The sequence below is a fragment of the Eurosta solidaginis genome, chromosome 1 (assembly GCF_040869045.1).
Source record: "Eurosta solidaginis isolate ZX-2024a chromosome 1, ASM4086904v1, whole genome shotgun sequence".
Taxonomy (NCBI): Eukaryota; Metazoa; Arthropoda; class Insecta; order Diptera; family Tephritidae; genus Eurosta; species Eurosta solidaginis.
This window is the reverse complement of record NC_090319.1, coordinates 58,340,412-58,364,262: the sequence shown is the minus strand read 5'-3', so window position 1 is coordinate 58,364,262 and position 23,851 is coordinate 58,340,412. Positions and strand designations below refer to the sequence as shown.

The 23,851-nt window shown below is 35.7% G+C and overlaps 1 protein-coding gene across 5 annotated transcripts in view; it reads left to right on the top strand.

The window, feature by feature from the left end:
• The window catches only part of LOC137253976 (F-BAR domain only protein 2), a 103,029-nt gene that overhangs the window by 75,369 nt on the left and 3,809 nt on the right, over positions 1 to 23,851 (top strand). For all 5 annotated transcript variants that reach the window (XM_067791617.1, XM_067791589.1, XM_067791607.1 and 2 more), the window contains 8 exons: positions 5,991 to 6,096; positions 6,165 to 6,529; positions 9,975 to 10,147; positions 10,221 to 10,378; positions 10,477 to 10,842; positions 18,871 to 19,044; positions 21,644 to 21,979; positions 22,051 to 22,280. In XM_067791617.1, the coding sequence (XP_067647718.1) occupies positions 5,991 to 6,096; positions 6,165 to 6,529; positions 9,975 to 10,147; positions 10,221 to 10,378; positions 10,477 to 10,842; positions 18,871 to 19,044; positions 21,644 to 21,979; positions 22,051 to 22,280 (1,908 nt within the window). The remainder of the gene's footprint in view (positions 1 to 5,990; positions 6,097 to 6,164; positions 6,530 to 9,974; positions 10,148 to 10,220; positions 10,379 to 10,476; positions 10,843 to 18,870; positions 19,045 to 21,643; positions 21,980 to 22,050; positions 22,281 to 23,851) is intronic.

The window sequence follows — 23,851 nt, the reverse complement described above, 5'->3', positions numbered from 1 at the left end:
AAATAACAATTCAAGTTCAGAAAATTACAATTCAAATTTAAATTCAAAAAATTACAATTCAAGTTCAGAAATTCAAATTTAAATTCAGAAAATTACAATTCAAGTTCAGAAAATAGCAATTCAAGTTCAGAATTTTCATTTCAAGTTCAGAAAATTACAATTCAAGTTCAGAAAATTGTATTTCAAGTTCAGAAAATTACAATTCAAATTCAGAAAATTACAAGTACGGAGCTATTTTTCATAAGTTATTCCAATTCATACTACGTAATGTAATACTTATATGTTATTTGCTGAAGTGTTGATTCTTTGTTCACAATGGTGGCTTGGATATACTGTACCCCAAGTTTTCTCCAAGGCGGGTACATCCCGAGCTAAGAAATCAAACGGAGGATAACTCTTTGCAACAAGTGCATGTGGACGCTCCGGTCATGAAAGTACTTCAGTCGACACCGCAGTTTGGAATGGAAGGTGAGGCCTCCACAGAGTTGCGAAACGCAGGTGGAGGAAGACTTGATCTGTGCACACAGTGCTTATACGTTTCTTGCGGGATTGTGGACGCTCCGTTGATTTCGTCATCACTGCTGTCATTGTCAATGCAGATCAATGCTTGTGACCTTTAGAATATAGCTGGATGTCCTTGTAACTGACCTCTTATGAGAGAAGGAGACAGAAAAGAGGAATCGGTTTCTTTTTTCACTATCTCCTTCATGTGAGCAAATTTATTTAAGTGAGTTAAAAAGTCCAATACTTCCTTGACAGATAATAGGCCTTCTTATCCTTGTATGAAATTATTAGCGCTATCATTTACTATCTTACATACTTTAATTGCCATTGCAAAAAAGAAAAAATGCCTGAAAAACTTTCTGAACTTGAATTGTAATTTTCTGAACTTGAAATGGAATTTTCTGAACTTGAATTGTAATTTTCTGAACTTGAGTGGTAATTTTCTGAACTTGAATTGCAATTTTATGAATTTAAGTTGGAATTTCTGAACTTGAATTGTAATTTTCTGAACTTAAATTGGAAATTATGAACTTTAATTGTAAATTTCTGAACTTTAATTGTAAATTTCTGAACTTTAATTGTAAATTTCTGAACTTGAATTGTAAATTTCTGAATTTAAATAAGAAATTCTGAACTTGAATTTTAATTTTCTGAACTTAAACTGGAAAAGGTTTAGTTGCAGGTGTAGAGTCCGTGTCAGCTGCAACATAAGAAAACTTACAGTTGGATCTGATTAAATTTTTTGGGGAAATCGGTGTTTTCAATTCGATTCTCACAAAAAAAAACGGTTAAATCTTGTCGAAAAAAGTTGGTTGGTGCTTAATTGTTCACACAATTTAATAACCGTTTAATAAAGCTCGCCAGCTTCTTCCTCAACATCAAGAGGTACCACATGGCTCCTCCCTCGGTCCTCTCATCGGAATGGAATTTTCAGTTCATTCGATACTAAAATGTCACACTTCCTTCAGAAAGTAATGTCTTCTCCGCAATGTAAGCTTAGAAATCAAACGGAGAATAGCTCTTGTCAATAACCCTTTATAAAACTCTTATAATACCTGTCCTGCTGCATTGGTCGGAATCATGTACCGTGCCGTGAGACGATGCGATGGCCCTTTGCAGTGTTCGAGATAAAAGTCCTGCAGACGATTTTTGGTTATTTCCGTGATACCAACCGCTTGGTCATGTTATGGGAAACGGAGATCTCGGCCAAGATGCCTTGATCATCGCTCTGTCAGTTGTGTTGAAACAGGGATATCTGTCCTGACTTGTTAGGCAGCACCAAAATCGCCGATGCGGTGAAGCGTCAACTAACGGTGATGAGCAAATTTCTACATCTTTCACTAGTCTAAATTAGGTCCAGCTTTTTGACATAATTTCCTATGGGCTAATTGTCAAAAAGCTGCAACTAAATTGCATAAAAAAATGCCTAATCAGAAACTGCTCAGATGTAAAGTTGACTGTAAAAAAATACAAAACGTATATGTAAATATATGTGTATTTAACAAGTTGTAGCCGATGTTAGGTAAATTAGGCAATGTGCAAGAAATGTAATTAAACACTTCACTCAAACTGTAATTAATGCGAAAAACGATTACTCAATTAATTTGTTTTCTCATAAAAAACTGGATTAGGTAATTTGAAATATGATTAATCAAAATTGTGATTACTCAATAAATATTCAAGTAAGCAATCATGAAATAACTAAATTTGTATTTTTACGTGAGATCGAGTTCAATAAGTGCTTAAATGGAGAAAACCTGACTAATTATTTCATTAACTTTCTGTGTGAAATTGGTATTACTCTTGATCTTAAAACTATATTAAAAGTATGGGATCAGAATTGTATCTAATAAATACTTTGGTTAAGGTTTTGAAAATTATATCTATGTATATACAAATGTATATTATTACCGTTTCGATATGATTTGTCGAAAAGTTAACATCAGCATTATTCGACCCATCCTAATGTATATATGTATACTTTTTTCTTTAATTACCTGTTAATTGTGTTCAACGTGTACAAGTTCATACATACATATGTATAAATAATTCACATGTGCGCACCCTCATTACCATTGAAGTCTCTATAAAATCTGTTGTCGGTCCTTTAATAACTAATTTTCTATCTGTAAATACTAACATTTAATATTTAACTATAATAATATACAGTGGGGTATACATAAAATTATTCAATATACTTGGCTACCTTTAAGATTTTACTTTTAGAACTTATGTAAAACAGAGATGACCAAACCATTACACGCATTACACAAAACTTTTTGGTATTAAGCGATCTAAAGCTTTTTAGGTGTACCGATCGCCCAATTGGGTAAGGTCTGAACGGCAAAAGCACTGACGAAAAACCATTACAAACCTATTGTGATAATAGGGCTGCTGGAATGATTTTGGCATCGCATAAAGTTTCTGAAGAACACTCGTTGGAAGCTCTTTATTAGATACCAGCCATAACCAGAAAATAAAACATAAAATTGAATTGAAAATTTAAATACACATATTTATAGGGTTTGTTTTAACCATCCTGAATACAATACCTACATTATCTGGAGATAGTTCCGAAAAGATCTCCAAAGAAGTTCTGAGATAGGTTGTTTTTGAAACGAATCTGATATAGGGTGTTTTTGAAAAATATTTTCAGGTAGGGCGTTTTCGTAACGGCAGTTGAAATAGAGTAATAATCCACTCAAAAGCCGATATGTTGAATGTATGAATCCTGGGAGCTACCTTTAATTTAGAATCTAAGAAATAGCTTCTTCTTTTCGCTAACTAGATGTTTGTGAGCTTAGACCACACGATTAGAGGCCAAGTCACTACTTATTCCTTACACTGTGGATGCCTCTCTTTTGGAATTTCGAAAGGCTCCTAATCAGCGTAGCTTATATCTGATATCTTCGCGTAGGAGTTACAGCTTGTTATAAACTTTCTTTCCATATCCGCCGTTAGGCCAACAAGAAAGAGCATACATGTTTCAGAATTATTTTAATCGAATATTTCTAGCGGATCTGTGTACGAAAGGAGGCCGACGTGGTGTGGTGTAGCTGGCTCCATCTACCACACCGAAGACCGTGGGCAAAGCAACATCAAAAACTTTGAAACAAGTTTTTTCAATTAGAAAAACGTTTTTCTAAGCGAGGTCGCCCCTCGGCAGTGATTTGGCAAACACTACCAGTGTATTTCTGCCATGAAAAGATTCTCAGTGAAAACTCATCTGCGTTGCAGATATTGTTCAGTGTTGGCTAATGCATATAGGTCCCGTGCCGCCAATTTGTAGGAAAAATTAAATGCAGCACGACGGAAATTGGAAGAGAAACGAACTAAAACCTCTTCGGAAGTTACCGCGCCTTGCATTTATTTATTTAATATAAATAATTTCATCTCCCTTTGACTGGCCTTCTATCCCGTGCCATATGTACATTAGAATAGGTATTATAGGAAAGGAGAAAGAAGACACTACTCCAAATCAAAACCAAGAAGAATTAAACAAGGGGTGCCACAGAGTGGTGTCCTATCCCCACTTTTGTTTAACTTCTACATATCAAAGCTACCTTCGCCACCAGAAGGAGCTACTATCGTTTCCTACGCCGATGACTGCATAATAATGGCCACAGGCCCAGGCCCACAGATCGATGAGCTCTGTAACAAAATAAACGGCTACCTCCCTGATCTCTCCAGTTTTTTCACCTCGCGAAACCTGACATTATCGCCGACTAAATCATCGGCGACCTTATTTACAACATGGACGTCCCAAATGTCGACCATTTTGAACATCCACGTCAATGGCACTATGCTACTGACTGTCTTACGTTCGATCAGGATCTACATTTTGGTGAGCATGCAGCCGTAATTGTACCGAAAATCCAGAGCCGTAATAAAATCCTCAAATCTCTTGCTGGCCGTACTTGGGGAAAAGGTGAAGAAACGCCCATTACAACTTACAAAGCAATTGGCCAGCCGATTGCATGCTACGCGTCCCCGATATGGTCGTCAAGCCTAAAGACTACTTACTGGAAGAAGCTACAGGCCTGCCAAAATACTGCCCTCAGAACCGCCACGGGTTGTCTTCTTATGTCCCCAGAACACCATCTGCATAATGAGACGAGAATACTCCACATCAGGGAGAGAAATGAAATGCTAACCAAACAGTTCCTGTTGAATACCCAGAAACCTGGGCATCCCAACAGACATCTGATTGATGAGCCAACACCGCCCAGGGGCTTAAGGAGTCATCTCTGTAAGCATTATGAGAAAATATGGCACCTGAGAACACAGCCGTATGAAGCCAAAAAAACACAAGCAGGTCCTCAGTGAACGCCACAAAAAGGCCTCGGACGTCTATGTCAGGAATTGCCCGGTGAATCCTGTACTCAAAGAACAATACCCTAAACTGGCAGAAGAGGAACGCACATTCCCTAGGAGTCACCCTAGCTCAACTTCGATCTGGATACTGTAACAGGTTAAACTCTTACCTATCCAGAATCAACCCCGACATACAAAATGTATGCCCTCCTTGCAATGTGTCCCCACATGACACCAACCATCTCCTCCATTGTAATGTGGAACCAACGCCTCTAACACCCCTCTCATTATGGTCCACCCCTGTTGAAACAGCAATTTTCCTTGGACTTCCGTTAGAGGATATTGATGACCTATTGGATGGGGCGAAGCACTGCTGCAACAACAACAACAGCAACACTACTCCAAAGTGACCTACTCAGTTCAGAGTAGAAATTGTAGACAACAGTAAGCCTCACGAAATACCGAAGGAACCCATGCAATGATTATGTTCCAGGAATCCTGTCGAAAACTCACTTCAGCGTAAAAACGTAGATTCTTAACAGGTTTAACTTCATCTTCAGCAGAGCGATTCGCTGTGCGCATGCAGAGTTATCTGCTTTGCTCGATTTAGGAGCAACGATGTTGATGGTCCTTTGCCGGACAATTGATCCGCTACCTTCAGGAAAATAGTACCAGTGAAATACTAGCATTGAACCTTCTAAGTCATCCAACCACCTTCTTCCGTGCGGAATTTGCGGCCACAAAAGCCTCGCTTGCTAAATAAACAGGGTTCCACACGGGTAGGTGAAGTTTACATTTGGCTTGGAGAAGCGCAACTTAGCGCTGATAACCCCTTGAGAAGCTGCGCTACACAACCTGTTGAATTCCTGCAGATTTTGCTAGTCCAGCATTGTAGGTTCTTCCAAGCTGAGATAACTGCGATTAAATAATTACATTGGACATGTTTTCATTTGAGTCTGCCTTTAGGTAACTAACTGATTGCCTCTCTAATGTTTTCTATTTAGAAACAACACTTAAGTGTAGCCCACAAAGAAAATGAAACTATTCTCTTCTAAATTCAAATTTTTTTATGTATACCCCTACTATATGCCTATATTTAGAAAATAAGCTTTCGAGACATAAAACTTAACTAATCCCAAGCCTATACTCTTCGCATCTCTTTACGCACACAGTGTCTGGCATTTTGCGTAGTCGTCGTGACAAGGCGAAAACTAAAAAATCTAAAAAGAAGAAAGATGGCGAGGCCGCAGACAATATACAAGAGGAACGTTTGGGAAGGTAATTTGTTTTACGTTTTTTATTTTAAGCCTTTCATTTCACCTTTCTGTCTAATCTCATCCATTTAGCGTGGATCGCGCTAATATTTCCTATGATAATGAGGAAAACAATAAAATGAAAACACAAAATTCGAGTGGTAGTAGTGCTGGTGGCTTAGGCATATCCTCTGCCTCGGCACCGGGTAGTGTGGATTCATCTGGTGGTGGCACAAGTGCGCTTGGTATTAATGTTTCTGGTAATATTGGTAGCGGCTTTACAGCTAGTGCGGCAGGTAATGCAAATACCAACAGTGGCGGCACGACTGGAAATGGTACAGTGTCGGGTGTCGGTGGTGCAGTGGGCGCAAAAGCGTACGGTGCTAATGAGGTGGATGAAGATGGCTACAGCAAACAACCACCAAAGGAGATTGCTTGGGAAGATAATCACGATAAAGGTATGTACTAGAAAGCTTTCATACTCATAATATATCCTACCTAGCAAAGGCTCTGGCCCTTTTTTCTTTGCACTATGCTCATTTCTGTCCAAAGCTCATACAGTTCATAAGTAAGGGTGCGTTCGAGCCGCCAAATAATAACAGCATATTACTAAAGACCTATTTAATTGATGGAACATTGCTGACATTAGCCGTGTTTTTGTTTTATACGCGTATACGTTTACGTTTGCGCGTAAAAAAAAAAGATTATCCTGGCTTAGATAATGCTTAGGAGACCCATGTAGCGGCATTGGTTAAACAACTAGCTACAGCACAGGGTGTACCGAAAAGCGGAGATATAGACTTTCATATATCAAAATCATCAGTGTCGAAAAAAATTTAATTGAGCCATGTCCGGCCGTCCGTCCGTCCGTCTGTCCGTTAACACGTTAACTTAAGTAAATATTGAGATATCTTCACCAAATTTGGTACACTAGCTTATCTGTACCCAGAATAGACAACAAAATTCGGCAGAGAGGTTGCATTTACTATAAGGAATGCTTTGAAGAAAAATTAACGAAATCGGTTAAGGACCACGACCACTTTTATATAAAAGATTTTTAAAAGGGTCGTGGACGAATAAAATAAGCTACATCTTTGCAAAAAATAGCTTTGTATCAATATAATTTTACTTTCTAAATTGAATTATAACATTAAATTGGAAAACACCAAAATATTTGAAAATGGGTGTGGCGCCGCCTCTTTTATGACTAAGCAATTTTTTATGTTTCGGGAGCCATAACTCGAAGAAAAATTAACGGATCGTAATAAAATCGGGTACACAAATTTTCCCTATAGTAGAAAATATTTCTAGTAAAAATGGACGGGATCGGTTAAAGACCACGGCAACTTATATATAAAACAAGTTTAAAAGGGTCGTAGACTAGAAAAAATAAATGTAAGGCGCGATAACCTCCGAAGAGATCTAAGGCCGTGCTTCTCTTCCAATTTGCGTCGTGCTTTTCTTGATTTTTCCTTTGCCCGGGGTGTAAACCCAGGGCATACGGTATGGTAGACGGAGCACGCTACCATCACACCACGGTGGCCGTAGACTAGAATAATAAGCTATAATTTAGCAAAAAATTGTTTTGAATCAATGATATTTCACTTATCAAGTTTTATTGTAAGAGGAAATGGGGAGAAATTTTTTTTAAACGGGCGGTGCCAAGTGCTATGTAGAAAAGTAATTTATCTGAAATGAAATGTGCAATTGAAGCTCACGCTGAGTATATAATGTTCGGTTACACCCGAACTTAGACACCTTTACTTGTTTTATTTTAATTTTATTTTCGCTGTTAATGCTGGTTGGAAAACAACGTAGCGGCTGATTTGTTCCAGAAGACTTCAACCCTCCGGATCTATGTCCTTTTGAATGAGTCTGAACCTGCTTCTACTGCATAACATATTTCAAGTCGCAGCATAGTCAACCAGCCTATTCACGTTCTAAATACTTGCGTATTAGTCAGTTTATTCCGACTCCTGCTCAGCCCTCAAAAAACTTCAAGCTTTCTCTGTCTGATAAAAAAATGTTTTGAACAAAATTTATGTTTATAGGGCAGATATATCTTAAAGTTCACATAAGATATAGTTTACATATACCAGATTATCTTCATTTCGTACTTAACTCCTCATCGTTAATTATATAACTAGATTTCCCATATACATTTTTCCCTCGATAATCGGGACTCTACCGGGTATTTACCATTTTTATTGGTAAATACCAGGAAAATACGCGGAATATTCCTTTTTTGTATCTTTTTTTGGGTATTTAAAAATCATTTGAATCGAGGCTGCTTGGAATTACAATTAAGCAATTAAATTTATACGTCATTTGAAATTAAAAAATTTTTGTTTTGATTTTAAACAAACAACCCAGCAAACACTCGGAATCAACAATTAGTCTGAAAGGAGTCCAAACTTTGGATCGTTTGCACTCGTTATGAACTCATTTAGGAGCCTGAAGCGAATTCTATATGCTCATATTTTGCCTCTAACATAAGTCTTATACAGGCCTCCTTCCGATATCATATATGAGCCTTATTGGCGTCATATACTGCTAATTTTGAGTCGTTTAATGACATTACTTCAGGATTTTTAGGAAGAATTTTTGACATATATCCGAAGCGGAAAACACAGAGGAGAAAATTGTTGTGACAAAACTTCCATAAGGATAAGATAGAAATGAAAAAAGTATTAGTTGAATTAATTATTTATTTAGAATAAATTGTCGCAGAAAAATTTTTGAGTTTTTATTCCAGAGCTGCCTAGTTTACACATTTTAATATTTTTCGTTTGTTCATAATTCCATCACATTGGAGTCATAAAATACTCTTAGGTGATAGCATTTTTGAGGCTGATATTTTTCACGTATTTCGGACCCATATTGAACTCCAGAACTGTAAGCGCTTTAAGAATCTTTATATGTGTACCCTATATTTCCGCAAACAGAGCTACCCCTCAAACATGCTCACCACGCTCATAATTTAAGAATCCGAAACGAGTCCAAAATAAGTGGGCAGTGTAGGAATCACAAAAGCGTCGAAACGCGTAGGAGGGTTAAAGAAAATTTAATTTTTGCCTTTTATTTAACGGCCTAAAATCTCCTAACCTATCATGCAAAAATTGTCATTTATCAAGTATTTATGTTCGTCAAAGCGAGTTTGGAACAAATATTGATACTTTGTTACGACAATTTTTCATTTTAATACAAAATGAATTACATTTGTACATGATTGCTACCCTTGCTATTCTTTTTTTGTATAAGCATCAACGTTTTTCCGCTCATGGACGCTTCTAGACATTTTTACTGTAACCGCAAAGCTGCCACGCTCTGCCCAGGTGTGTCGAACTATATACGACCCCAATAAGCGCTGACGGTGCCTAATAAATAGGCCATATAGGTGGCAGATAATCAGAGTTTATTAGAGTTAAAAATTACGCCGGAGAGTTTCAGTAGAGTATAATATATATGAGCTGTTTAAACGCCTTTTAAGACTTATGTCGGACTCTTATTTAGGTTCAAATGATATACGTCAATAGGCTCATATAGGACGACCATTGCAAGAAGGAAATATATTGCTTTGGGCCTCCCAAATGAGCACAAACCAACTGTAAACACTCCAATTTAGATATTTTTCCGACTCTTTTTTGACTTAAAATGTTTACTGGGTAAACTTAAATTTTTGCAACGCCATGCATTATTGGCTAAATATTTTTGAAAAACGCTGGATTGCAGATTAAAACTAATAATATTGAGGATTTATTATAGATTAACACATGTGTCAACGTGGCCTAAGGAAATTTTTCTAAATGAAATAAAGAATGAATAAATTTTGACATAGGCATAACCTCTTAAGAAATATTACTCTCATAAGGAATATTTAACATTTATCTCCATTATATTCAGCTGGTAGTTTCTACTCTGATTCCGATTCAGAGTCAGATAATGATAAGCCAGAACGACGCATACATGTAAAAATCAAGCCACTGAATAATGGCCAAGCGCCAATGTCGGCAAGTGTGGATGAGTTGCGCGCTACGGTGGAAAATATATCATTATCGCCCACCAGTGTATTTTCGGTAATGAAAAAACTAAAATTTATACTTATTAAAGAGCCGTATTTACAATTCCTTTACATTTTCTTAAATTAAGACATTCAACCAACAACATAGCAACCAGCAGCTCCAACAATCCCGCATTGCTTCGCGTCAGCAATCGCCTGAAATATCGAATGCATCTACGCCTACAGCCACGGTGCATCCCTATGCGCCGCTTCAGAGTCCCACACTCTCCATGTCCAATAATTCAAGGTAAGCAGCTTTGTCACAATAGAAATCGACGTCACATAGAAATCGATATATGGTCGTTGTTTCTTTTACATATTTATTAATGTTTGTATGCCTTGTAGATACGCCGACTTGGGTGATATTTTCTCTGAGTTGGGTGAAGTAAGTGCCTCGGCGCCCGCCTCCGCCACGCTTTCAAAACCGAATAGCCGTCAAATACCAACACCAACATCAGGTAGCAGTATTGCAATACCACGACCTCCATCGCGACGTTCTGAAATGGTAATGGCGCCTTCGGTAGCGGCGGCTCGTGGCCGTATCAGTCCATCGCCAGCTATGAATCGTGCAGACAGTATTGGTAGTTTGGAGTTTCGTACTGCTATTGGTGGCATTGGCTCTTCACGTGGCCCATCGCCGCTTACCATTGGCATTTCTGATACAATTCCATTAGCGGTAGCATTCCATGAAATCATACACGCCTATTTCAGGTACGTTAAGGTTTATTTGTATATACTATCGGGCTCAGTATTGACGAGGTTACTTTTGTTTGTTCCATATTTATTTATTTTGAAATAAAATATAGCATTTTCTGTTATTAAAAAGTATTAGCTCAAGTTTTCAAGTTTCTAGCTCGTCAACTTTCACTGTCCATCACCCTTATTATGGCTCTTCAAGTTTTATCCCAGCCAGCATTTTTTGAAAATTTTGATCAAAAAATATTTAAATATCATACCCCAAGATGATTAAAAACGTTCAAATTTAAAAGCATTTTCTGTTCGAAAATTAATGTATCGTCGGTAGAAAAATGTACCTTAAATGTGATTATTCTTGAATAATCATTTTTGATTCCTATTTCGAAACGCTTTTTATTCATATTTGATATCATTGTAAAATTGAGCTTTAATTATTTTAGAGTAAGAAGCTGTCTAAAACACATTAATTTTACGAACATGAGAAAGATGCTTTAATGCAGTACGAATTAAGGTCTCATTAACACTTTGAACAAGATCTTGAATATATCATCCCGCTTAAGTTCGAGTAGTGTTGTTACTCAAAATTTATTGCACTGCTCCCAACTCTGGTTATTTGGCAGTATAAGATAGAAAATATTTGCAGTTTGCAAACAAATGAAACTAATTAAGTGCACGCTTTGTTTTTTTCACAAAAATATAAAGCTAATATAATAACAAGTTTCTATAGAAATGTTATTTTAAAAAGCTGTATAAATATTTTGTATTTTTCATCATTAAGGGCATTGAAACTTTAATTAGTGAAAAAAGTGTTTTTATTATTGTTAAACGTGTTTGCTTATTTTTCATGCACACAACCCAATTATGTATAAATAACGCCCACACAATTGATCTTGGTTGTAGTTTATACTTAAAAACCGGTGGAAATAGTCTTAAACTGAGATGAGCTCACGCAGTTGTTTAGCGCTCTTATATGTCATTCTTGGCAGCATTTTGAGTTATCCGAATTCGGAATGTCATATGCAAGGTGGCATAGATTCGGCTATAGACAGAAGTCCATATTTAGTATCAATAAGTTGTAGGCGCCGTAAATAATTGCGTTGGCTCAATAATCACGAGGACGAGGACAAAATCGCAAAGTGAGAGATATAGCCGCTCCACGTGGGTTTAGACTCGATGCAAAACATTTGAATATTGCTGTGGTGACAGTGGATAAAGAGTTCGACCTGAGTCATTCCAGTGTACTACAAAAAGTAGAACTTTGCAGTTGCTCATTTGACAGGATCACAGAAATACAAGTTTTTGGATGGGGTGAGAGATTTATAAATGAGCTTTCGGGACCACTCCTATCTAATGTCTTGACTGTATTTGAATATGGTAAATGTAAGATGCGTTATAACCTGCAACAACAAACTTTCACACCATCAATGATTTGTGGGTGCCGGGTAGATCCTGGAACACCTGGCGTTATAAATGGAGAACTTTGTGCGGTGGCATCACATACATAATCTTTATTGTAATTTCCCTTTTTTACCAACTGCTTTTACAAATGTAAACAATAATGAAGTTCTAAGCTTTTTAAATGAACATATTCGGCCTTAATTGCAGGGTGTTGTTATATATCGACTACTGAGTGGAAAATCCCCCTAACTCGGCTGAACGGTCCATTTCGGAACTTTTCATGCAGCTTACGTCAAAACATATAGAAAATATTCTAAGATAGAACTTTTTCGAAACGGCAGTTGAGGTATGATGATATTCCAATCAGCAGTCGAAACGGCGATATTTTTTTTGTGTGTTATATTGAAATAAATGTTTATAATTGCGATTTAAAAAAAAAAAAATATTTTTGATTGTATGCAATGAAAGTGTGACACATGCAAATGCCTTAGTTGTGAGATGAAAATTTATTCTTTGCTTTAAAGTTGCCTCTTTAATGAATAGAACATGAGATAAGAAGAAAATTGCTGAATAAGTATCTACTTTATGTCCCTGGCAAACTTGACTGGCAGATTTGACTGCTTTTCACAGTCATTTTCTGATCATATTCGTGAACATATTTCAATCGTTTTGGTTGAGATTTTTGAATCATTTTTGAATGCGATTATGATGCATTTATTCTTCATATCTCATTCAAAATGAGAGTACCTGGGGCACCGAGCTTTGCTCTGCAATCTTCGAGAATGCCGCGCAATGTTCTACATGTCATCATTAATAAAACTACTTTTTTATATGTACATATATTATATATTTTTACTTACCAATATTTGATTTCCTTAAAAATAGATTTCAAAAACATATCAAACATTAACCGCAAATGAACTGGAATGAAACATTTGAATTGGTAAACTCCAGCCTATAGTATAAGGAATTGTTATGACAATTAGTGAAATCGAGAACTAAGTTATTTAGGTCGAGTATCTTCATGCGCCGAATTATTAATTTCAAACACTTTTTTAGTTATACACTATGAAAGTCTCACAATTTTATTATATTCTAAAAACTTGTAAATTTCAAGAATGACAACTATCAGTTAGTTTAATTAAGTGTCAACTTACTTCCCTAAGCGCCATCTGTTGGTAAGTAGTTAAATGGTTAGATGTCGTTTTCAAATTGAACATATGCCTCTAGTGTTCAACGATATCAAATTACCATGGTGAGATATCTTTTTGCTATGGTGAGAAATCTTTCTAATAGTAATTGTGAGAAAATGCAATTATTCATTTTATATTTGCCAAAACTATGAATTTAAATATATTTTGCTAGAATTTGCCACGGTGCCTTGATATTGCATTTCAATTTTATTAGCGTGTGTGAATTTAAGAAAATTAAGTCGAATCATGTGTAAGATTTTTTTACGAAGGTTTTTAACTTTGTTCTCCTTTAAAGCTTTAATAGAATATGAGTAAGTAGAGTACTATTTCGTATTGTAATGCGGAGTGAAATACCTTCCATTTGATACCCATATCTGCAAATCTCATGCAATTTTTTTTTATTTCGAATAGGTGGCAACCCTAAATGGCAACCCTACTCAAAAATGTCCCTATTGTAATGCAGAGTGAAATACCTTTCGCTTGATACCCATATCGACATATCTCATGCAATTTTCTATAATTTCGAATAGGTAGCAACCCTAAATGGCAACCCTACTCAAAAATATCCCTATTGTAATGCGGAGTGACATACCTTTAGTTGGATACCCATATCGGCATATCCCATGCAATTTTTTTTAATTTCGAATAGATGGCAACCCTACTCAAAGATGTCTCTATTGTAATGCAGAGTGAAATACCTTTCGTTTGATACCCATATCGGCATATCTCATGCAATTTTTTTTAATTTCGAATAGGTGGCAACCCCACTCAAAAATGTCTCTATTGTAATGCGGAGTGAAATACCTATCGTTTGATACCCATATCGGCAGATCTCATGCAACTTTTTTTAATTTCGAATAGGTGGCAACCTTAAATGGCAACCATACTCAAAAATGTCCCTATTGTAATGCGGAGTGAAATACCTTTCGTTTGATACCCTCATCGGCTTATATCATGAATTTTCTTTTTAATTTCTAATAGGTGGCAACCCTACTCAAAAATATCCCTATTGTAATGCGGAGTGAAATACCTTTTGTTTGATACCCTCATCGGCTTATATCATGAATTTTTTTTTAATTTCGAATAGGTGGCAACCCTACTCAAAAATGTCCCTATTGTAATGCAGAGTGAAATACCTTTCGTTTGGTACCCTCATCGGCATATATCATGAATTTTTTTTTAATTTCGAATAGGTGGCAACCCTTCTCAAAAATGTCCCTATTGTAATGCGGAGTGAAATACCTTTCGTTGGATACCCATATCGGCATATCCCATGCAATTTTTTTATTTAATAGATGGCAACCCTACTCAAAGATGTCCCTATTGTAATGCAGAGTGAAATACCTTTCGTTTGATACCCATATCGGCATATCTCATGCAATTTTTTTTTAATTTCGAATAGGTCACAACCCTACTCAAAAATGTCCCTATTGTAATGCGGAGTGAAATACCTTTCTTTTGATACCCATATCGGTAGATCTCATGCAATTTTTTTTTAATTTCCAATAAGTGGCAACCCTAAATGGCAACCATACTTAAAAATGTCCCTATTGTAATGCGGAGTGAAATACCTTTTGTTTGATACCCTCATCGGCTTATATCATGAATTTTTTTTTTAATTTCGAATAGGTGGCAACCCTACTCAAAAATGTCCCTATTGTAATGCAGAGTGAAATACCTTTCGTTTGGTACCCTCATCGGCATATATCATGAATTTTTTTTTATTTCGAATAGGTAGCAACCCTACTCAAAAATGTCCCTATTGTAATGCAGAGTGAAATACCTTTCGTTTGATACCCATATCGGCATATCTCATGCAATTTTTTTTAATTTCGAATAGGTGGCAACCCTACTCAAAAATGTCCCTATTGTAATGCGGAGTGAAATACAGGTAGATAGTCTGAGAAGGTGTTACATTATCTCTGTGCGAAATTTCATTTAAATCGGTTGAGCCGTTCCCGAGATCGTTCGGCTATACAAACATACAAATATACGAGAATTGCTCGTTTAAAGTTATAAGATACTACATAGTAATATTATTTCATCAGGGGAAGAAAGCATGCTCAAGTAAGCTATTTGAACCGCAGGTCACTCGCAAACAAACTTGACCGATATACACCTGCGACTACAACATTCAACATCAGCTGTGATCGTCAATATCTTAAAATAAGATACGGTACGGGATGTTGAAGACAAGTACATATGTATGTCTTACCAGGTGTTCAAATAGCTCACAACCTTTGTATTGTCCAACTGTTATGTATTTTCTAGGAAGCCGAAGGTGGGGAAATGGTTGGGGAAATCTTCGGTGCGCAGTATTTGCATTATATTGTCTAAAGAGTATCATGATACAAATATTACAAGCTAAAACCGATGAGCCAAAGTGACGTTTAAAAAATTTTTTAATTCTCACTGCTCTCACATTTTATACTCAGCGTGCTTTGCTCACAGAGTATATAACCTTTACTTAGATAACGGTAGGTTGAACTGGTATAAAGGAATCGAGATAGATATAAACTTCCATATATCAAAATCATCAGTATCGAAAAAAATTTTGATTGAGTCATGTCCGTCCGTCCGTACGTCTGTCCGTTAACACGATAACTTGAGTAAATATTGAGATATATTCACCAAATTTTGTAGACGAGCTCATCTGGACCTAGAATAGATTGGTATTGAAAATGAGCGAAATCGGATGATAACCACGCCCACATTTTATGTTAATATCATTTGAATGATCTAAAATTTTTATTTTCCGCCTTCAGATTATGGTTGTCGAGGTCAATACGAGCCGTTTGACAACTCTCGGTATTTTTGGACAGGTATTACCAGTGTCATGTTGTAGAATTACCATATATTTTTGCGTTCTAACATTAATATTATGATATCTTATCCAAAACCGAATTTTTTATGGGTGGAAATAACTTTTTGGTGGCAAAGAAATCTAACGGTCAACCGTATTCCGGAATTTTCAATTCAAGAATTGTATTGTGGTTTCCCGCAAAAGGAAGCATCAGGCCACGATCCTCTTCTGGGGTGAGGAAAATAAAAACCCGACTTACCGCTAAGGTGGACGGAAGAGATACATATCTACTAATAATAACAATTTGGTGTGACATATATCCGAGGAGATTAAGGTCTAGCCATCCAATTCAAAGGCTACGTATCGTGTATTCGTTTTTCTACGAACTGGCTCACCTAAATATATGTTTTGTGTATTGTTTATGTATTGTATATGTATTGTGCTGACCCAAAAATTTATATGCTAAGTCGGACGAACTTTTGGTGCCAATGCAATGCCGAGGGACAATCGATACCATTTATACAAATTTTCTTAAATATTTTTGATGGATAGGACAACACACTAGCTCTACACCACGGCGGCAGACTTTGACCGTTCAGCCGGTAAATTCAGCCTCCACGAACTATCATACTCCAACTGGACGATGATGTTTAGCTCAGCTGCGAAGAGCTACCCCGTTTTTGCTGGCGTGGGCAAGTTCTGGGAAGAATTCCACTGGGTTCGGAGAAGCAGGTAGGGGAAGACTTTGATCTCTCTTGGTGCCCCCTGTTGGCGTCAGTTTTCGCGAAACAAGGTTAGCTGGAGTGACTTGTTACGCAACGACCAGCATCTCCTAAACGGTTAAGCGCCAATTAAAAAATGTATCTTTCGACCGCGAGGAAAAGGACCAAAACAAACCAAAGAATACCTCCAAGATAATTTTTTTCCGCAGTAGCGAGGACACTTGCGACTGCTGATCTCTTATAAAGTGAAGTTTCAGCATATTTAAGGGTTAAACACGTATCAACCAAGTGAAGAAGGATGAATGAATAGGGGTGGTCTCCAACATTCGCTTCTTAATTAGAAGAGGTTAAGAAGTAAGGCCTTTTCTTTTGTCCCTTTGCAAAAATAGGACGTGTTGAGGCATCCATTATATTGCTAACACATTTTTTTTCCAATATATGTACATAAAAACCGATTTCAAAACTTTTCGAAATAATCGTTCACTTATTTCATAAGTATTTTATTTAATTGTTTTTTTTTTGGCATTTAAAAAAAGTAAAAAATGTCAAACCAGCAATATTTCTTTGTGTTTACTTTGGTTTGGCATTTCCACAAAGTTTAAGAGAGTGATTTTAAAATTTTTTTAAAAATCAAAAATCCATTTTGGCCGCCAAGAAGAGTAAATGGTTTTACCTGGTAATATTTTTATCATGATCTCAATAATAAAATTTTTATATACATATGTACATATTTTTTCTGAACTTCATGATTGAAAAAATATGTGTATGTGAAAAAAATAAGATTTTCATTGAAAAGTAAAATTTTAACAAGTATAAAATTCATTATTCATTCAACAAATATATTCATAAAAGATTCAGAAAGCTGAATTAAAAATGATTATAAATTTTTGATAACCTAAAGTAAACACATTTAATTCAAATATAATTCCAAAATTTGATTGAAAAACTATATTCAGTTTTTGATCATCAAAGGTAAGCATATTGGATTATTCTTTTTGTTGCTTTTTTTGAAATACAAAAATATAATCATCCAAGGACTTCAAAAATGATTCCAAAAAGTGATCGAAAAATGCTTTTTCAGTTTTTGATCAGCAAAAGTATTCATATTTGATCATGTCTTTTGTTCAATTGTATGATAACTCATTATTTAGTCAGAAAGAGTAATCAAACTGTATTGATATGTAGGTAAATTCAAAACCGAATCATCTAAATGCTGAGTGGTATAAATATCGCATTGCCGGCTTAGAACTTTGACTTAAAGCATTGTTTAAAATTTATAAGAATATTTTTATTTTTTTATTTTTAAACTTTTATAAAACTTATTAAATGTTTGTTTGTTTAATGGTGTGTTCAATTTATACTTATTATTTTAAGACACTGACATATTGCGGTGGTACCATTTCGAAAACCGCCACGAATTCATCATCAGACAATTTCGTAATGTTATCAAAGGTTTCACCGAGATTCGAACCGCGACGGCAACTGCAGTTACACCGTTTGATGCGCGGTTCGAATCTCGGTGAAACCTTTGATAACATTACGAAATTGCCTGATGATGAATTCGTGGCGGTTTTCGAAATGGTACCATCGCAATATGCCAGTAAATGTTTCTTTATTTCTTTTCAGTTTCTCTTAGAAAAGCATAATAATTGAATATTCAATTATTATAAGCCGGTGTTAAGCTCATGAATTCTTAAAATAATAAGTATAAACTTATGAAATGTTAAATATTTTCAATAAAATTTGAAATTTGCATGGGCTTAGATGGACATTTAAAAGGCTTCATAAACCTTTTGTATTTGTATGAATAAAGGGGTTAGTAAGTTACTTAAACAAAGAAAAACTGTTAATACTGAGATCCAAAAAGGGGTGTTATTTCTCTATTACCTACATTACTTAACCCTTTTCGTTTTTTTTCTTTCAACAGAGGCAGCGATGAATCACGCTGCCAAGTGAAAATATCTGGCGATATGATGTTATCATTCCCTGCTGGTATTGTTGGCCTTCTAGCAAATAATCCGAATCCAGCAAAACTTGGGTTACGTATAAAAAATGTGCAAAATTTGGAACATTTAATACCGAATTCGAAATTAGTGCAAATGTAAGTAAAAACTATAACGTTGTACAGCACTGGGGGGGGGCTATTGGGTAAACCCATTTTTTTAAGAAATTGAGCCACATAAAATAAGTAAAACTTCTCTATCGCTTTGTCACCTAATCTGAGATGGGCAGTAAAGTTGTATGTAAACGGCCAGTGGTAAATTTAAACTCAACTCAACTTTAGTAACGTTTCATTGAGTTATCCGGCTCTGGATCACGATCAAATCTCATTGGAACGATCTGGATCAGTTCTATGAGAGTTGGCAGCACTCAACTCATGTGTACACATACTGGGGTACCTGTTATTTACAAACTTGTTTGCCGAATCGTCCCATAAAATATTACTTAAAAAGTTAAAACAAATTTTCAGACTAAGAACTAGTATTATTTGTTTCTTAAACCATGCCATAAATGCGATAAAATTTACATAAAAAATTGTATGGCATTTCGAACTTAAAAAAAGCTAAAGTACTAATACTTAACAAAAAGGGTCGGTAGTTAAAATACGTCCAAAAATGTCGAGAAAGGTAAGAAAAGACGCGTTTTGAACTAAATAACATTCGTCCCAAAGCGGATATCAAAAATTTTGCTTCTGTGGGGAGATTCGTGCAGAAAGCAGTTGCTGTGGTACTTGAATTTTTAATATTTTGTAGATACGCAAATAAAGAATATTTAGTTTTTCTATTATGGTTTAAATTGAATATAATGTAATTATTTTATGGCCTTAATAGTTTGTTTTCAGACTTAAAGTACAAATTTTGGGTTCTTGAGTGGAAACATTTTTTAAATATCGGATGACCTAGTGCATCCCGCTAAGGTAAACAAGTTTCAATTGTCCTTATTTTTGATTTTTCATGTACGGACACATGATGGGGAATGTACAACCAGCTAAGCCTTAAGCTGCCGAATGATTAACCGAAAATGGATCGCCCGACAGAAAATTCATACACAAATCATGTAAAAAAAACGAGGGATTAGGGACGAAACCTCGAAATCGCAGTCTCAGACCAACAGTTGCTGCGTTGATGGGACACAACTGGATGGAATAGGATTGGAAACACGTTCTTTCCAACCTTCCAATAAACAGTGCGTTGTTGCATTTTTGCAAATTTGTATCGGTATCTGGGTCATGTTTCATTGGAACGCAACTTTTATCTGTACCTTAAACTCTCACTATAAAACTGACCCTTAAAATGAATAAATAAATACTTAGCGCATTTTACCTTCGAGGAGATTTAGGCCGAGCTTCTCTTCCAAGTTAGAGTTAAAGTTGACTACACCTTTTCCAGTTTAAGTTCAGAAAATTACAATTCAAGTTCAGAATTTCCAATTTAAATTCAGAAATGTACAATTCAAGTTCAAAGTTTCCAACTCAAGTTCAGAAAATTACAATTCAAGTTCAGAAATTTCAATTTCAATTCAGAAATTTACAATTTAAATTCAGAAAGTTACAATTCAAGTTCAGAAATTCCAATTTAACTTTAGAAAATTACAATTCAAGTTTAGAAAAATACATTTCAAGTTCAGAAAATGACGATTCAAGTTCAGAAAACTACGATTCAAGTTTAGAAAATTACAATTCAAGTTCAGAAAAGCGGTAATAATCTGATACAAGGATATGAAGGCTGTTAAGGAAGCATTGAACTTCTTAACTCACTTAAATCAATTTTGCTCACATGAAGGAGATAGCGAAAAAAAACGGTTTCCTCCTCTCATAAGAGGTCAGTTACAAGGACATCCAGCTATATTCTATGTAAAGGTCACAAGCATTGATCTTCATTGAGTATGGCAGCAGTGATGACGAAATCAACGGAGCGTCCACAATCCCGCAAGTAACGTTCATATAAGTACTGTGTGCACAGATCAAGTCTTCCTCCACCTGCCTCTCGCAACTCTGTGGAGGTCCCCCCGTTCACTTACTTTCATGGCCGGAGCGCCCTCATGCACTTGTTGCAAACAGTTATCCTCCGTTTGATTTCTTAGCTCGGGATGTACACGCCTTGGAGAAAACTCGGGGTACAGTATATCCATGCCACCATTGTCAACGAAGCATGAACACTTCCGCAAATAACATGTAAGTATTACATTACGTAGTATGAATTGGAAAAACTTTTGAAAAATAACACCCTACTTATAATTATCTGAATTTGAATTGTAATTTTCTGAACTTGAATTGTAATTTTCTGAATTTAAATTGGAATTTCTGAACTTGAATTGGAAATTCTGAACTTGAATTGTAATTTTCTGAACTTCAATTGTAATTTTCTGAACTTCAATTGTAAATTTCTGAACTTAAACTGGAACAGGTGTAGTGTTTAACATTGCCAATTTGGTCGATAACATAAAATTTTACTGCTCATCTCAGTGTAAGCGTCCAAGGTTATACTCTAGTCAACTCTAACTGTAGTTCAAACTTGCACTGAAAAAACATCAAAAAATGTTTACAAAGACGTTAACGCACCAAAAAAACATAACTCCAAAAAACAATGCCCCTTGCAACATTTTATAATCTTCCTTATATAGTGGGATCCGAAATTTCCGATAACAGTAATAAATAACAGCAAATTTAAACTAATTTCATTTAATTTCTCCTTTACCAGCGATCGTAATCAATCGAGCTCGTTTAGTACATTATTGGAATTTAATATGCCCTCATTGACTGCCTTGTTGCGCCGCCAAGCGGAACATAGTCCTAATGCGTCATATTTTAATGTGGATATACTCAAATATCAGGTGCGTTCCAAGCCTGGCGCCTCATCATGTCCCTTCCAATTAGTGTCTTATTGGAAGTGTGAATCAACATTTACGGCATTAAAAATTGATTACAAGTACAATAATCATGCAATGGCAAGTGCATCGCCGCTATTGAATGTAACACTTTCGGTGCCAGTTAGCGGTTCGGTGCGCAACGTCCAATCAAAACCACATTCAGCGTGGTAAGTGTAAACATATGTTTTTGCCTACATTTTCCCACTAATTTCCCCTTAAACTTGTTTGTGTTATTTAGGCTTGGTGAATCGAATCGCTTGATTTGGAATTTCACAGATATCTCACAAAATTCACAAGATGGTGGCGTTGGTACGTTACGTGCACGTCTCGAACTAAATGAAGGTCCATCCATACCGGCACTATTAACTACACAATTCAATTGTGAGGGTACCACATTATCCGGTATTGATTTTGAGCTGCAAGGTAGCGGTTATCGTTTGTCATTGGTGAAAAGACGTTTTGTGTCAGGTAAGTAATTAGCGGCCGATTTCGTTCATATTTAGAAAATATGTTAGCTATAAAAGTAGAGGTAGTTGTAGAGCTCGAGGTCACGAGATTGGTTAAAGAGAAGATAGAAAAAGAGAAAAATGATAGGGGGTTGGCTATAAACGGAGACTAAGAGTAAAAAGCGAAGGAATAGGAATAAAGAGAAGAGGGAGAGCTGCCGGAAGGGAATAGTTTTTTACCAGAACCGCGGATCGGTTTTGATGAAGTTACGCATGCAGGCAACTAATATCCTCTGTGTTTTAAGGATCAGTCGTATCTACTTCGCAACAGTTTCGGGATTGTTGTAGGGTCAGTCTCGATATCGTGCGCAGGATCAATTAGGAATGTCCATGTTAGTGTTTTACCAAACTTCGATTTTTTGGCCGAATCCGAACCCGAAATGGATAATTCACTTTTTTGAAGTTCGGCCTAATTAGAATCAAGCCTTAACTTTCATAATGAAAGTTTTAGGCTAAAAAAGAGTCTCTATCGCATCTTAAAATGTTTCCCTGCTTTTCTGAGGAGGTGATTAGGAAACATTCATATTTTGTGCTAGGTCGCAGTTCGAGGTCAGTTTAATCAGATATTGCAACCTTTAAAATTTCTGTTATTGGTTTTCATGAGCACTCTCGAATAGTTGTATCTCATAGTTGGTTATTTAGCTCAGGGATGGTAAATGGATTTTTTCATTTTGTACCAAACGAGGAGAAAAAATGTACCAAATTATCCAAAAATGTACCAAAAGTCTTCGGATGCGAATTTGAACCAAACTAGAGCTATATTCTGCTTTTTTATCCAAAAACTGTTTTTAGTCAGGAAACTTTCTAACACAAATTAAAGGCAGTATAAATGGGAAATATGATTTATGAAGAAATAATTTTCCAGTAAAAATACTAAAAGAAGTTTATAGATTGAAGCGTACATTTATGTACATATATAAAAACATTTCTTTATTGAGTACCAGTAAGGAACATAAAAGTAATATTTAAAAAAACAACAGCTGCATTCACTGCATTAACAGTTCTTCTTCTTTGAGTTCTTTAAATATCTCAGTGGGCAAAAAGCTTTTTTTCGTATCTATATTATGACAACTACTGTTGGTTGATTTCATCAAGTCTTTACCCACTCAGCATTTAGTTGATGCAATTTTGAATTTCCCTACATATCAATAAAATTTGATTACTCTTCCTGACTAAATAATGAGTTATCATACAGTTGAACAAAAGAAATAATCAAATATGAATACTATTGATGATGAAAAACTAAAAACCATTTTTCGATCACTTTTTGGAATCATTTTTGATGTCCTTTAATGACTAAATTTTAATATTTCATAAAAACCAACAAAAAGAATAATCAAATATGCTTACCTTTGATGATCAAAAACTGAATATAGTTTTTCAATCACATTTTGGAGTCATATTTGAATCAAATGTGTTTACTTTAGGTAATCACAAATTTATAATCATTTTTCATTCAGCTTTCTGAATCTTTTATGAATATATTTGTTAACTGAATAATGAATTTTATACTTGTTGAAATTTTACTTTTCA